Raw genomic sequence first — 15,000 nt, 5'->3', positions numbered from 1 at the left:
CTCCAGACTGGATGCTTCCAGTGAGGAGGAAGAGTATAAACAGCACTGGTAACTATGGTAACTATGGGTTGTCCTTTAGGAGCATGGCCTCTTGTTTTTGTCCTGAGCTGTAGACCTCTACCTGCATCACCAAAACAACAACCACCATGCATGCTGGTGAAGTGTGTCTAGTGGAGCATTACAGGAGCATCATGCATGCTGGTGAAGCGTGTCTAGAGGAGCATTACAGGAGCATCATGCATGCTGGTGAAGCGTGTCTAGTGGAGCATTACAGGAGCATCATGCATGCTGGTGAAGCGTGTCTAGAGGAGCATTACAGGAGCATCATGCATGCTGGTGAAGCGTGTCTAGAGGAGCATTACAGGAGCATCATGCATGCTGGTGAAGCGTGTCTAGAGGAGCATTACAGGAGCATCATGCATGCTGGTGAAGCGTGTCTAGTGGAGCATTACAGGAGCATCATGCATGCTGGTGAAGCGTGTCTAGAGGAGCATTACAGGAGCATCATGCATGCTGGTGAAGCGTGTCTAGAGGAGCATTACAGGAGCATCATGCATGCTGGTGAAGCATGTCTAGAGGAGCATTACAGGGGCATCTTGCATGCTGGTGAAGCGTGTCTAGAGGAGCGTTACCGGAGCATCATGCATGCTGGTGAAGCGTGTCTAGAGGAGCGTTACAGGAGCATCATGCATGCTGGTGAAGCGTGTCTAGTGGAGCGTTACAGGAGCATCATGCATGCTGGTGAAGCGTGTCTAGAGGAGCGTTACAGGAGCATCATGCATGCTGGTGAAGCGTGTCTAGTGGAGCATTACAGGAGCATCATGCATGCTGGTGAAGCATGTCTAGTGGAGCATTACAGGAGCATCATGCATGCTGGTGAAGCGTGTCTTGTGGAGCATTACAGGAGCATCATGCATGCTGGTGAAGCGTGTCTAGAGGAGCATTACAGGAGCATCATGCATGCTGGTGAAGCATGTCTAGTGGAGCATTACAGGAGCATCATGCATGCTGGTGAAGCGTGTCTAGTGGAGCATTACAGGAGCATCATGCATGCTGGTGAAGCATGTCTAGTGGAGCATTACAGGAGCATCATGCATGCTGGTGAAGCGTGTCTTGTGGAGCATTACAGGAGCATCATGCATGCTGGTGAAGCGTGTCTAGAGGAGCATTACAGGAGCATCATGCATGCTGGTGAAGCGTGTCTAGTGGAGCATTACAGGAGCATCATGCATGCTGGTGAAGCGTGTCTAGTGGAGCATTACAGGAGCATCATGCATGCTGGTGAAGCGTGTCTCGTGGAGCATTACAGGAGCATCATGCATGCTGGTGAAGCATGTCTAGTGGAGCATTACAGGAGCATCATGCATGCTGGTGAAGCGTGTCTAGTGGAGCATTACAGGAGCATCATGCATGCTGGTGAAGCATGTCTAGTGGTGCATTACAGGAGCATCATGCATGCTGGTGAAGCATGTCTAGTGGAGCATTACAGGAGCATCATGCATGCTGGTGAAGCGTGTCTAGTGGAGCATTACAGGAGCATCATGCATGCTGGTGAAGCATGTCTAGTGGAGCATTACAGGAGCATCATGCATGCTGGTGAAGCGTGTCTAGTGGAGCATTACAGGAGCATCATGCAGTCAGAAAATGATTCCTCACCCTGTGCTTCTTCTTTGGGGGCAGAACAGGTGCAGGAGGTAGGGGTGATGAAACATTTGTGTCGGCTTTTCTTTCGCTGTGTATCTCCGGCTGTGTGTTGTGGTGTGTGTCGGAGTGTGTGTCAAACGTGTCATAGTGTGTTTCGCTGTGTGTGTCGGGGTGTATGTCAGGATGTGTGTCTTGGTATTTGCCAGGATGTGTGTTATGATGTGCATTGTGGTGTGTGCTGCTGTGTGGGTCGTGCTGTGAGTCGGGATGTGTGTGGGTCAGCTGATAGGCTGTCTCCAGCTGACGCTGTCTGTCGGTGTATCGCTGGCTGAGGTTGGACGGTCTCTGGTAGAATAACAAGTCTGCTGCTGGAGCACTGTAGGTGGACAGGAACTGGAGATACTGGTGGACTGGGACAGAGACAGACAGAAAGAAAGAAGGGAAGATGGACAAACAGACAGACAGAGACAGAAACAAAGGAAGATGGACAGACAGATAGAGAGAAGACAGGGACAGACAAATAGTGAGACAGACAGATTCAAAAGCCGCATTTACATGCATAAAGTGGAGCTACGGTTGCAGCTCGATCAGGCCATGTAACTGGACTACTGTCGTTGTCCCAGTACATAAGAACCGGGGGAGAATCGATTTACTGATGGAAGTGTATCCAACCCCGGTAAGGTAGGTGGCGATATGCCGCCTTTTAGCGGGTTGCTATTGGATGAAAGACCGCTGTGGGAGCTATGGCTCATGCGCAGAATGCCTAGGCCAGTTAGGGTTAGGGTTAGCGTATACATGCCAGAGTATATCCACCCCAACCGCATCATCTACAGTGCATCCAGAAAGTATTCACACCCCTTCACTTTCCCCACATTTTGTTATGTTACAGCCTTATTCCAAAATGGATGAAATTCCCTTTTTTTCTCATCAATCTACACACAATACCCCATAATGACAAGGTGAAAAAGGTTTTGTAGAAATTTTTGCAAATTTATTAAAAATAAAAAAACTGAAATATTGCATGTACATAAGTATTCACACCCTTTACTCAGTACTTGATTGAGGCACCCTTGGCAGCAATTACAGCCTCAAGTCTTCTTGGGTATGAAGCTACAAGCTTGGCACACCTATATTTGGGGTATTTCTCCCATTCTTCTCTGCAGATCCTCTCGAGCTCTGTAGGGTTAGATGGGGAGCGTCGCTGCACAGCTATTTTCAGGTCTTTCCAGAGATGTTCAATGAGGTTCAAGTCTGGGCCACTCAGGTCGGACATTCACAGACTTGTCCCGAAGCCACTCCTTCGTTGTCTTGGCTGTGTGCTTAGGGTCATTGTCGTGTTGAAAGGTAAACCTTCACTCCAGTCTGAGGTCCTGAGCGCTCTGAAGCAGGTTTTCATCAAGGATCTCTCTGTACTTTACTCCATTCATCTTTCCCTCGATCCTGACTAGTCTCCCAGTTCCTGCTGCTGAAGAACATCCCCACAGCATGATGCTGCCACCACCATGCTTCACTGTAGGGATGGTATTAACGAGGTGATGAGAGGTGCCTGATTTCCTCCAGACGTGACGTTTGGCATTCAGGCCAAAGAGTTCAATCTTGGTTTCATCAGACCAGAGAATCTTGTTTCTCATGGTCTGAGAGTCCTTTAGGTGCTTTCTGGCAAACTCCAAGCGGGCCGTCATGTGTCTTTTACTGAGCAGAGGCTTCCGTCTGGCCACTCTACCATAAAGGCCTGATTGGTGGAGTGCTGCAGAGATGGTTGTCCTTCTGGAAGGTTCTCCCATCTCCACAGAGGAACGCTGGAGCTCTGTCAGAGTGACCATCGGGTTCTTGGTCACCTCCCTGACCAAGGCCCTTTAGGAAGAGTCCTGGTGGATCCAAACTTCTTCCATTTACGAATGATGGAGACCACTGTGCTCTTCGGGACCTTCAAAGCTGTAGACATTTTTCTGTACCCTTCCCCAGATCTGTGCCTCGATACAATCCTGTCTCGGAGGTCCACAGACAATTCCTTTGACTTCATGGCTTGGTTTCTGCTCTGACATACACTGTCAACAGTGGGACCTTATATAGACAGGTGTGTGCCTTTCCAAATCATGTCCAATCCATTGAATTTACTACTACAGGTGGACTCCAATCAAGATGAAGAAACATCTCAAGGATGATCAGTGGAAACAGGATGAACCTGAGCTGAATTTTGAGTGTCATAGCAAAGGGTGTGAATACTTATGTACATGCAGTATTTCAGTTTTTTATTTTCAATAAATTTGCAAAAATTTCTACAAAACCTTTTCCACTTTGTCATTATGGGGTATTGTGTGTAGACTGATGAGGAAAAAAAGGAAATTAATCCATTTTGGAATAAGGCTGTAACATAACAAAATGCGGGGAAAGTGAAGGGGTGTGAATACTTTCCGGATGCACTGTAGGTGTGTTAGTCCCACTTCCAGAAACTCCATTTACGATTTCAGCCGGACTAACACGTTTACATGTGTTTCAAAAGTCCACTTTTAGTCGGACTAACACAGCAAAGTGACTCTTTCCAACATCATGTAAAGAGAAAGAAAGAGAGAAGTTCGGGACAGGCTAGTTTAAAAACAGTCAGTTGGATTCATCAGAGACTGGTGTAAAGAGTAAAAAATGTGGTTCTGGTTCTGACTGGTCTAACTGGTCTAGCCTAAACAGTTTAAGGTGGCTTTATATTTGGCAACTGAATCAGTCTTTGCCGACAGGTTGTCCAGACTTAAAGACTGGTCTTAACCATCGGTCTTGGCTGCTGTCTTCATCCCAGTCCCACCAGACGACAGATTGAGGGATTCACACTTGGAGACTCACGAGTCCGATTCTTCACGTCTTGTTTCAAATTTCACGGAATCTTACGGAAACGCGTCAGCTGAGGGGGGAAGTCAACGAACAAAGTGCTGAAGAAGAGAGTGAGACCACCGGCAGACTGACAATAACACTCGAGCACCGTTGTCAAAATCATCTGAAGTGTGTCTCCGTGTCTTGTTATACCTGGACTTACTGACAGAAACACACAAGTGGTGCACACCGTGCTGTTGTAACAGTTTCCTGTAGGATGCAGCCTGGAGAATGCCACTCCTCAAGCCCCCTGAGGGTTTTTAGGCAGTTCTCCTCCAGGTTGCTCCCAGTTATGTACGCCGTCTTTTATTTTAATTTTCATGTGTAAATAAAAAAGTCAAAGTGTTGGTCAAAGTACAGGTAAATAAACAAATACGGAGCAGGAACAATTAGTTGTTGGCTGGACCAGACCAGTGGGCCAGGGAGCCCTGCCATTGTTCTGACGGCCCATTATTCTGAATCCCCGACAGTCCGGAAAAAGTCCCATTGCCTGAAAGCCCATTATCCTGAAAACAAACGCCCACTGCTCCGAAGGCCTGTTGCTACGAAAATACACACTCGCCCTGACTGACAGTGTTGTATCGGACTCTGTCCGTCGAGATCCAGGATGCTAGATAAACCTCAACCTAACCTTAACCTAACCTCAAACTAACCTTAACCTAACCTCAAACTAACCTTAACCTTAAACACTTACCTAAACCTAATCCTAACCTTAAACACTTACCTCAACCTAACCCCAACCTCAACCTAACCCCAACCTCAACCTAACCTCAACCTAACCCTAACCTTAAACACTTACCTCAACCTAACCCCAACCTCAACCTCAACCTAACCCTAACCTCAACCTAACCCTAATCTTAAATACTTACCTCAACCTAACCCCAACCTCAACCTCAACCTAACCCTAACCTCAACCTAACCCTAACCTTAAACACTTACCTCAACCTAACCCTAACTTTAAACACGTACCTTAACCTAATCCTAACCTTAGACACTTACCTCAACCTAACCCTAATCTCAACCTAACCTCAACCTCAACCTAACCCTAACCTTAAACACTTACCTCAACCTAATCATAACCACTAGCTAACCTGTCGCCATGGGGGAAACAGAGTTCAATACAACACTGGCAAGTTTCATTCAATCTTGTTGTGAATCATTGATCTGAACTGGTCAGAGAGAAACACAAGCTACTACTACTACTACTACTACTACTACTACTACTATTACTACTTTCGGCTGCTCCTGTTAGGGGGCGCCACAGCGGATCATCGTTTCCATCTCTTCCTGTCCTCTGCATCTTCCTCTGTCACACCAGCTACTTGCATGTCCTCCCTCACCACATCCATAAACCTCCTCTTTGGCCTTCCTCTTCTCCTCTTCCCTGGCAGCTTCATATTCAGTATCCTTCTCCCAATACACCCAGCATCTCTCCTCCACACATGTCCAAGCCATCTCAATCTTGTCTCTCTTGCTTTGTCTCCAAACCCTCCAACCTGAGCTGTCCCTCTAATATACTCGTTCCTAATCCTGTCCTTCTTCATCACTCCCAATGAAAATCTTAGCATCTTCATCTCTGCCACCTCCAGCTCCGCCTCCTGTCTTTTCATCAGTGCCACTGTCTCCAAACCATATAACATAGCTGGTCTCACTACCATCTTGTAAACCTTCCCTTTAACTCCTGCTGGTACCCTTCTGTCACAAATCCCTCCTGACACTCTTCTCCACCCACTCCACCCTGCCTGCCCTCTCTTCTTCACCTCTCTCCTGCACTCCCGTTACTTTGGACAGTTGACCCCAAGTATTTAAACTTATACACTTTCATCACCTCTACTCCTTGCATCTTCACCATTCCACTGTCCTTCCTCTCATTCATGCATATGTATTCCGTCTTGCTCCTACTGACTTTCATTCCTCTTCTCTCCAGTGCATACCTCCACCTCTCCAGGCTCTCCTTAACCTGCACCCTACTCTCACTACAGATCACAATGTCATCCGCAAACATCATCGTCCACGGAGACTCCTGCCTGATCTCGTCCATCAACCTGTCCATCACCATTGCAAACAAAAAAGAGCTGAGAGCCGATCCTTGATGTAATCCCACCTCCACCTTGAACCCATCTGTCATCCAACCACACACCTCACCACTGTCACACTTCCCTCATACATACCCTGCACCACTCCTACATACTTCTCTGCAACTCCCGACATCCTCATACAATACCACACCTCCTCTCTCGGCACCCTGTCATATGCTTTCTCTAAATCTACAAAGACACAATGTAACTCCTTCTGGCCTTCTCAATACTTCTCCATCAACACTCTCAAAGCAAACATCACATCTGAGGTGCTCTTTCATGGCATGAAACCATACTGCTACTTGCTGATCGTCACCTCTCCTCTTAACCTAGCTTCTATTACTCTTTCTCATATCTTCATGCTGTGGCTGATCAACTTTATACCTCTGTAGCTACTACAGTTCTGCACATCGCCCTTGTTCTTGAAAATCGGTACCAGTATGCTTCTTCTCCACTCCTCAGGCATCCTCTCACTTTCCAAGATTGTGTTAAACAATCTAGTTATAAACTCCACTGCCACCTCTCCTAAACACCTCCATGCCTCCACAGGTATGTCATCAGGACCAACTGCCTTTCCACTCTTCATCCTCTTCATAGCTGCCCTCACTTCCTCCTTGCTAATCCACTGAACTTCCTGATTCACTATCCCCACATCATCCAACCTTCTCTCTCTCTCATCTTCTTCATTCATCAGCCCCTCAAAGTACTCCTTCCACCTTCTCAGCACACTCTCCTCGCTTGTCAGCACATTTCCATCTCTATTCTTGATTGCCCTAACCTGCTGCACATCCTTTGCAGCTCGGTCCCTCTGTCTAGCCAATCGGTACAAGTCCTTTTCTCCTTCCTTAGTGTCTAACCTGTCATACAACTCACCATACACCTTTTCCTTTGCCTTTGCCACCTCTCTCTTCAATTACACTGCATCTCCTTGTACTCCTGTCTACTTTCTTCATCTCTCTGACTATCCCACTTCTTTGCCAAACTCTTCCTCCGTATAATTTGCAGTACTTCCTCATTCCACCACCAAGTCTCCTTGTCTTCCTTCTTCTGTCCTGATGACACACCAAGTACCTTCCTAGCTGTCTCCCTCACTATTTCTGCAGTGGTTGCCCAGCCATCTGGCAACTCTTCACTACCACCCAGTGCCTGTCTTAACTCCTGCCTGAACTCCACACAACAGTCTTCCTTCTTCAACTTCCACCATTTGATCTTTGGCTCTCCCTTCACTCTCTTCCTCTTCTTGGTCTCCAAAGTCATCCTACAGACCACCATCCGATGGTGCCTAGCTACGTTCTCTGTAGTGAAATCGGGGGCAGCCGGGAATCGCCACAGCCGGGACGCGAACCCGTGTCTCCCCTACCACGGGCAACCATGCTAACCAGTCGACTAAAGGGTCCGACCCGTTAGCAAAGGGCTAGTGAGTCTACTTATCTGTGCATGTTACACTACCCCCCTCCTTCGGGAAGTGCGCCCCCACACTTCAGCATACAAGCTCCCTCACGCCTCTGAGCGGATGTGCTTCCTATGGCCTCATGGTCTCACCATCCCACTTCTGACACCAATGTAGCGAATTCGGGGGGCCGCCCGGGAACCGCCACAGCCAGGACGTGAACCTTTGTCTCCCCCACCACGGGTGACTACGTTAACCAGTCGACTAAAGGGTCCTACCCGTTTGCTAAGGGCTAGCCAGTCTACTTATCCATGCACGTTACAACCACCTTGCAGTCTCCAATCCCTTTTAGATGGCGCCTTCTACATAAGATATAGTCCACCTGTGTGCACTTTCCTCCACTCTTATACGTCACCCTGTGTTCCTCCCTCCTCACCTCAGAGATAAATACAAGAAAGTTAATAATTCTGGTGAAGTAAAGCTGACATTCTCACAAGTGCTTTTAACGTTACACCTCCCATTCACGCAAATTAATGGTAAACGGTATCTTCGCGTTTGCACGTCAAAATACACTAAGATATTAAGAGCAAAAAAAAGACAAAACTGCAGGCAGAGTGTGATGATGACAGGATCTTGAGTCTTTCACACTAGAGCAAGGGTGGCTAACCATGTACCATGGAGAACCATGTGTATGCAGGTTTTCATTCCAGCCAGACTCCACACCAGGTGATTTGACTGATACATTCTTCCTCTTTGGCTGAAGGGTTGCTAATCAGTGAAATCACCTGGTGTGGAGTCGGGTTGGAATGAAAACCTGTATACACATGGCTCTCCATGGCACATGGTTAGCCACCCCTGCTCTAGACTAGAGGATTATCTGCCCCCGTAGCTTCAGTCACACAACACAGCCCGACGGGAGAATAAGCCCGATTCTCGCCAAGTATAGAGCTGCCTTATCATAAATTCTCCCCCAAAGCCGCTGGTTAACGACCTGAACATTAGATAACACACACACACACACACACACACACACACACACACACACACACACACACACACACACACACACACACACACACACACACACACACACACATCCAGGTACTCACTGTGTCGTTTCTTCTCGGGTAGGGGAGGAGGGGTCCCACTGGGAGAGAGTTCGGGGGGAGGCTGGTCATAAGGCAAAGAGTTGTCAAGTGAAATACCCTTGTCAAATTGGGCGGGGTATTGTTCAATGAAAGCGGAGTCTTCTCCAGCGGGACTGGCCTGAGAGACCTGACCGGCTAGGGGCAGAAAAACAAGGAGGGGTCAAACTTCAGTCAGACTGCTGCTCTGTCAAACAATTATACAGTCACACAGTCCAACAGTCACACAGTACTACAGTCACACAGTCCAACAGCCACACAGTCATACAGTCACACAGTACTACAGTCACAGTAATACAGCCACACAGTCCACCAGTCACACAGTAATATAGTCACACAATCCCAACAGTCACAGTAATACAGCCACACAGTCCAACAGTCACACAGTCCAAAAGTCACACAGTCATACAGTTACATAGCCCAACAGTCACGCAGTACTACAGTCACACAGTAATACAGTCACACAGTCCAACAGTCACAGTCATACAGTCACATAGTAAAACAGCCACAGTCCAACAGTCGTACAGTCACACAGTTACACAGTAAAACAGTCACACAGTCCAACAGTCATGCAGTAAAACAGTCACACAGTCCAACAGTCATACAGTCACACAGTCCAACAGTCTATTGGTCACATATTTGAACAGTCACAGAGTCAAACAAGTGTCTAGTCAAACCGTCATTAGTCAGTCACACAGTCCAACAGCCACACATCAATATTAGAAAACCCAGATGGACTGCTGGGTCGTCTTGGTTGATAGACTTTCCTTTTCCAAAAGAGCTAAACTTGATGCACGCCATGTTAGAGAAATACATAGTAGTGTTGATAATAAATCGAGATATGTGGTTTGCAGTAGTAAGGAGTAATGATCAGATGGTACACTTGTGAAAACTCATTCACTTGTCACTTACACTGACACACAAGTGATTGACAGCTAAGCGTCAGGACTGCTGGGAGAACAGCGGTGCCTTGAGTAAAAAGTTGTCCCATCTGATCGCATCTTCAACAGTCACATGGTCAGATTAGGGTCGACCCCCTCATAGTCAATTAGTCAATTAATGAGTTGTTGGGCTGTTAGTTGAGTTGTGACTTTTTTCCTCCCGCAAGATATAAAACTTGCTTTGTGTCTACCTTAAAGATACCACATGTGTGGTCGGGATTGTATGTGTGGTGCTTGCGTGGAGGTCATTAATAATATACTACTTCCCATAACAGTGAAACATTCCTACACGGGGCGTCAGTACTTGATGTTCATTATTTACGAAAACAAAAGTCTGCTGGGTCAGTTTAATGACAAGTAGGAACGAGACAGTAAGGAGTATGTGTGCCCCCTGGTGGCAGCAGGCAGGTAACGTGTCCCCGAAGACACGCTGCAAGTCAAAGAGAAATGATGATTACGATACTGGTTTTATTCAGCTCTTTAACCCTCACCCCAGAGTTTCTGCCACTCTCGTTTTGGACAAGTCGCTGTGGCCTCGCCTTCAGGCTGAAGGCGGTATTACACGGAGACATTTACACCAGACTCGTTTATTATTTCTTTTGTGCGTTATTCAACAACCACTAGACCTTCCGTCCACACTGTCCATTACCCACACCAGTTTGGCGGTGAGCAGCCAGTTAACCACCATTAACCAGCCTTCACTGGTGGACTGCATCTGAGCATGGAAGACTTACAGGTCTTACATGGGGAGCCCCAATACACCACTGCTCACACAGCTGCTGCCAGATGCTGATGACCTTCCTTCCTTTCTTTCTTTCTATTGTGGATTTCCCCCCCTTTTTCTCACCAATTGTACCCGGCCAATTACCCCACTCCTCCGAGCTCTCCTGGTCTCTGCTCCACCCCCTCTGCTGATCCGGGGAGGGCTGCAGACTACCACATGCCTCCTCCCATACATGTGGAGTCACCAGCCGCTTCTTTTCACCTGACAGTGAAGAGTTTCACCAGGGGGACATAGCGCGTGGGAGGATCATGCTATTCCCCCCAGTTCCCCCTCACCCCGATCAGGCGCCCAAACCGACCAGAGGAGGCGCTGGTGCAGCAACCAGGACACATACCCACATCCGGCTTCCCACCCGCAGACACGGCCAGTTGTGTCTGTAGGGACGCCCGACCAAGCTGGAGGTAACACGGGGATTCGAACCGTTGATCCCCATGTTGGTAGGTAACGGAATAGACCGCTATGCCACCCGGACGCCCCTACAGATGGTGATGTTTTACCCTTTGATGTCACAGTTTGTGTGTCTCATTCCTTGTGATCACTGATCCTGTTACCATGGAGAGGACCGCAAAGGGTTGTTTGATACATCATTCTGACCTGGAGCACTGCGTCGCCTCTTCTCTGGCAGGGCGGGGGGGAGGGAGGAGGAGGGGGGAATCTCTACACAGGAAAGATCTCTGTCAAGGAACTCGTAATCTGGATCCACTTCTGGAGAGATAGAGCGACACACAGGGGGAGAGAGAGAGAGAGAGCAAGAGAGAGAGAGAGAAAGAGAGAGAGGGGGAGAGAGCGAGAGGGAGAGAGAGGGAGAAATAGAGAGAGGGAGAAAGAGAGAGAGGGGGAGAGAGCGAGAGGGAGAAAGAGCAAGAGGGAGAAAGAGAGAGAGGGGGGAGAAAGAAAGAGAGAGCAAGAGAGAGAGAGAGAGAGAGAGAGAGAGAGAGAGAGAGAGAGAGAGAGAGAGAGAGAGAGAGAGAGAGAGAGAGAGAGAGAGAGAGAGAGAGAGAGAGAGCAAGAGAGGGAGAGAGAGGGAGAAAGAGAGAGAGGGGGAGAGAGCGAGAGGGAGAAAGAGCAAGAGGGAGAAAGAGAGAGGGGGGGAGAAAGAAAGAGAGAGAGTGAGAGGGAGGGAGAGAGAGCAAGAGGGAGAAAGAGAGAGAGGGGGAGAAAGAAAGAGAGAGAGAGAGAGGGAGAAAGAGAGAGGGGGGAGAGAGAGCAAGAGGGAGAAAGAGAGAGAGAGGGGGAGAAAGAAAGAGAGGGGGGAGAAAGAAAGAGAGAGAGTGAGAGAGAGAAAGAGAGAGGGGGGAGAGAGAGCAAGAGGGAGAAAGAGAGAGAGGGGGAGAAAGAAAGAGAGCGAGCGAGAGGTAGAAAGAGAGGGGGGAGAGAGAGTAAGAGGGAGAAAGAGAGAGAGGGGGGAGAAAGAAAGAGAAAGAGTGAGAGGGAGAAAGAGAGAGCGAGAGGGAGAAAGAGAGAGAGGGGGGAGAAAGAGAGAGAGAGGGAGAAAGAGAGAGGGGGGGAGAAAGAAAGAGAGAGCAAGAGGGAGAAAGAGAGAGAGAGGGAGAAAGAGAGAGGGAGAAAGAGAAAGAGGAGGAGAGAGCGAGAGGGAGAAAGAGAGAGGGGGGAGAGAGAGAGCAAGAGGGAGAAAGAGAGAGAGGGGGGAGAAAGAAAGAGAGAGAGTGAGAGGGAGAAAGAGAGAGGGGGGAGAGAGCAAGAGGGAGAAACAGAGAGAGGGGGAGAAAGAAAGAGAGAGAGCGAGAGGGAGAAAGAGAGAGGGGGAGAGAGAGCAAGAGGGAGAAAGAGAGAGGGGGGGAGAAAGAAAGAGAAAGAGTGAGAGGGAGAAAGAGAGAGAGCGAGAGGGAGAAAGAGAGAGGGGGGGAGAAAGAGAGAGAGAGGGAGAAAGAGAGAGAGGGGGAGAAAGAAAGAGAGAGCAAGAGGGAGAAAGAGAGAGAGAGAGGGAGAAAGAGAGAGAGGAGGAGAGAGCGAGAGTGAGAAAGAGAGAGCGAGAGGGAGAAAGAGAGTGAGAGAGGGAGAAAGAGAGAGAGGAGGAGAAAGAGAGGGAGAAAGAGAGAGCAAGAGGGAGAAAGAGAGAGAGAGAGCGAGAGGGAGAAAGAGAGAGGACACATGATCTCATAGACGTGAATCACAACTGTTGTGTCTTTATTGTGAACAGATGAGTAGGGATCATTATGTTAAAGCTGTAGTAGGTAAATCCTTCCACCTCTCTCTGCTGCCTCGTATCACTCCGCTAAGCCCCCCCACCAAACGACTAGATTGACCAAACATTGACCAAATGACCAGATTATAGTGCATAGATTATAGACCATAGATTATAGAGTATACATGATAGATTATAGACTATACGTTATAGAGTATACATAGAGTATAGATTATAGACTATACACTATAGATTATAGACTATAGAGTATACATTATAGTGTATAGTTTATAGAGTATAGATTATACATTAGAGTATACATTATAGTGTATAGATTGTAGACTATACACTATAGATTATAGACTATAGATTATAGAGTATACATTATAGTGTATAGTTTATAGAGTATAGATTATACATTATAGAGTATAGATTGTAGACTATACACTATAGATTAAAGACTATAGATTATAGAGTATACATTATAGTGTATAGTTTATAGAGTATAGATTATACATTATAGAGTATATACTATGGTGTATAGATTATAGAGTATACATTATAGTGTATAGTTTATAGAGTATAGATTATACATTATAGAGTATATACTATGGTGTATAGATTATAGATTATATACTATACACTATAGATTATAGACTATAGAGTATACATTATAGAGTATACATTATATTGTATAGATTATATACTATACATTATATCTTATAGACTATAGAGTATACATTATAGTGCATAGTTTATAGAGTATAGATTATAAATTAGAGTATACATTATAGTGTATAGATTGTAGACTATACACTATAGATTATAGAGTATACATTATAGTGTATAGTTTATAGAGCATACATTATAGAGTATATATTATAGTTTATAGATTATAGAGTATAGATTATTGACTATTGCAAACTGTTCTCTTCTCTCACGTGCTTTCTCTCTCTCTGAATGATGTCTTCTCCTTTCTCTTGTGTGTGTGAATGGTGTGATGTGAGTCCCCCTTGTGTGCGCGTGCAGTCTGGCCTCCTCCCAGGTGTCCGTGGTGATGGTGGTCACCACCTGGACACTGCTTGGCATCCTCCTCATCATATTCTTCATACATTTTATAAGTCCATTATAATTGTGTTATCCTCTTTCAATGTTGTGTTGTGTAAATTGTGTAAACACAACATCATCATTGCTCGTTGTGCGTCTTGGGAGAGAGATCCTCCTCTGGTGCTCTCCCTGAGCTTTCTTCCTAGTTTTTATCTCTGTTAAAGGGTTTTAGGGAGTTGTTCCTTACCCGATGTGAGGGTGTAAGGACAGGATGTTGTGTTGCTGTAAAGCCCCCTGAGGCACATGTGTAATTTGGGATACTGGGCTACACAAATAAATGTTATGTTATGTTATATGCTATGTTGTACGGTTTGGAGACGGTGGCACTGATGAAAAGACAGGAGGTGGAGCTGGAGGGGGCAGAGATGAAGTTGATAAGATTTTCATTGGGAGTGATGAAGAAGGACAGGATTATGAACGAGTATATTAGGGGGACAGCTCAGGTTGGACGGTTTGGAGACAAAGCAAGAGAGACAAGATGGAGATGGTTTGGACATGTGTGGAGGAGAGATGCTGGGTATATTGGGAGAAGGATGCTGAATATGGAGCTGCCAGGGAAGAGGAGAAGAGGAAGGCCAAAGAGGAGGTTTATGGATGTGGTGAGAGAGGACAGAGGTAGATGCAGAGTACAGGAAGAGATGGAAACGGATGATCCGCTGTGGCGCCCCCTAACGGCAGCAGCCGAAAGTAGTAGTAGTAGTAGTAGTAGTAGTAGTAGTAGCAGCAGTAGTAGGGCTACTTAAATAACATTGACTTGGTTTGGCTTAAAATGTTATAGCGGTGGGGGTCAGGAAAAATAGATTTTGACAAGCTTCTCAGCAGTTAGGAGATAATGTTAATTTAAAAAAAATTCCAATGAACTCATATTTTTGGAAGAGCTGCTAGGACCCCACCTAGGCAGAT

The 15,000-nt window shown here is 46.8% G+C and overlaps 1 protein-coding gene across 1 annotated transcript in view; it reads right to left on the bottom strand.

The window, feature by feature from the left end:
* LOC130111075 (rap guanine nucleotide exchange factor 1-like) overlaps positions 1-15,000 on the bottom strand; it is a 572,235-nt gene that overhangs the window by 304,787 nt on the left and 252,448 nt on the right. Inside the window, exons 7-9 of the mRNA XM_056278100.1 lie at positions 11,439-11,549; positions 9,084-9,257; positions 1,657-2,054 (exon numbers count right to left, since the gene is read on the bottom strand). Coding sequence (XP_056134075.1) covers positions 1,657-2,054; positions 9,084-9,257; positions 11,439-11,549 — 683 coding nt within the window. The remainder of the gene's footprint in view (positions 1-1,656; positions 2,055-9,083; positions 9,258-11,438; positions 11,550-15,000) is intronic.

This window comes from Lampris incognitus, chromosome 1 (genome assembly GCF_029633865.1).
Source record: "Lampris incognitus isolate fLamInc1 chromosome 1, fLamInc1.hap2, whole genome shotgun sequence".
Taxonomy (NCBI): Eukaryota; Metazoa; Chordata; class Actinopteri; order Lampriformes; family Lampridae; genus Lampris; species Lampris incognitus.
The sequence above is the reverse complement of the archived record's forward strand: the minus strand, read 5'-3'. Positions and strand labels throughout refer to the sequence as shown.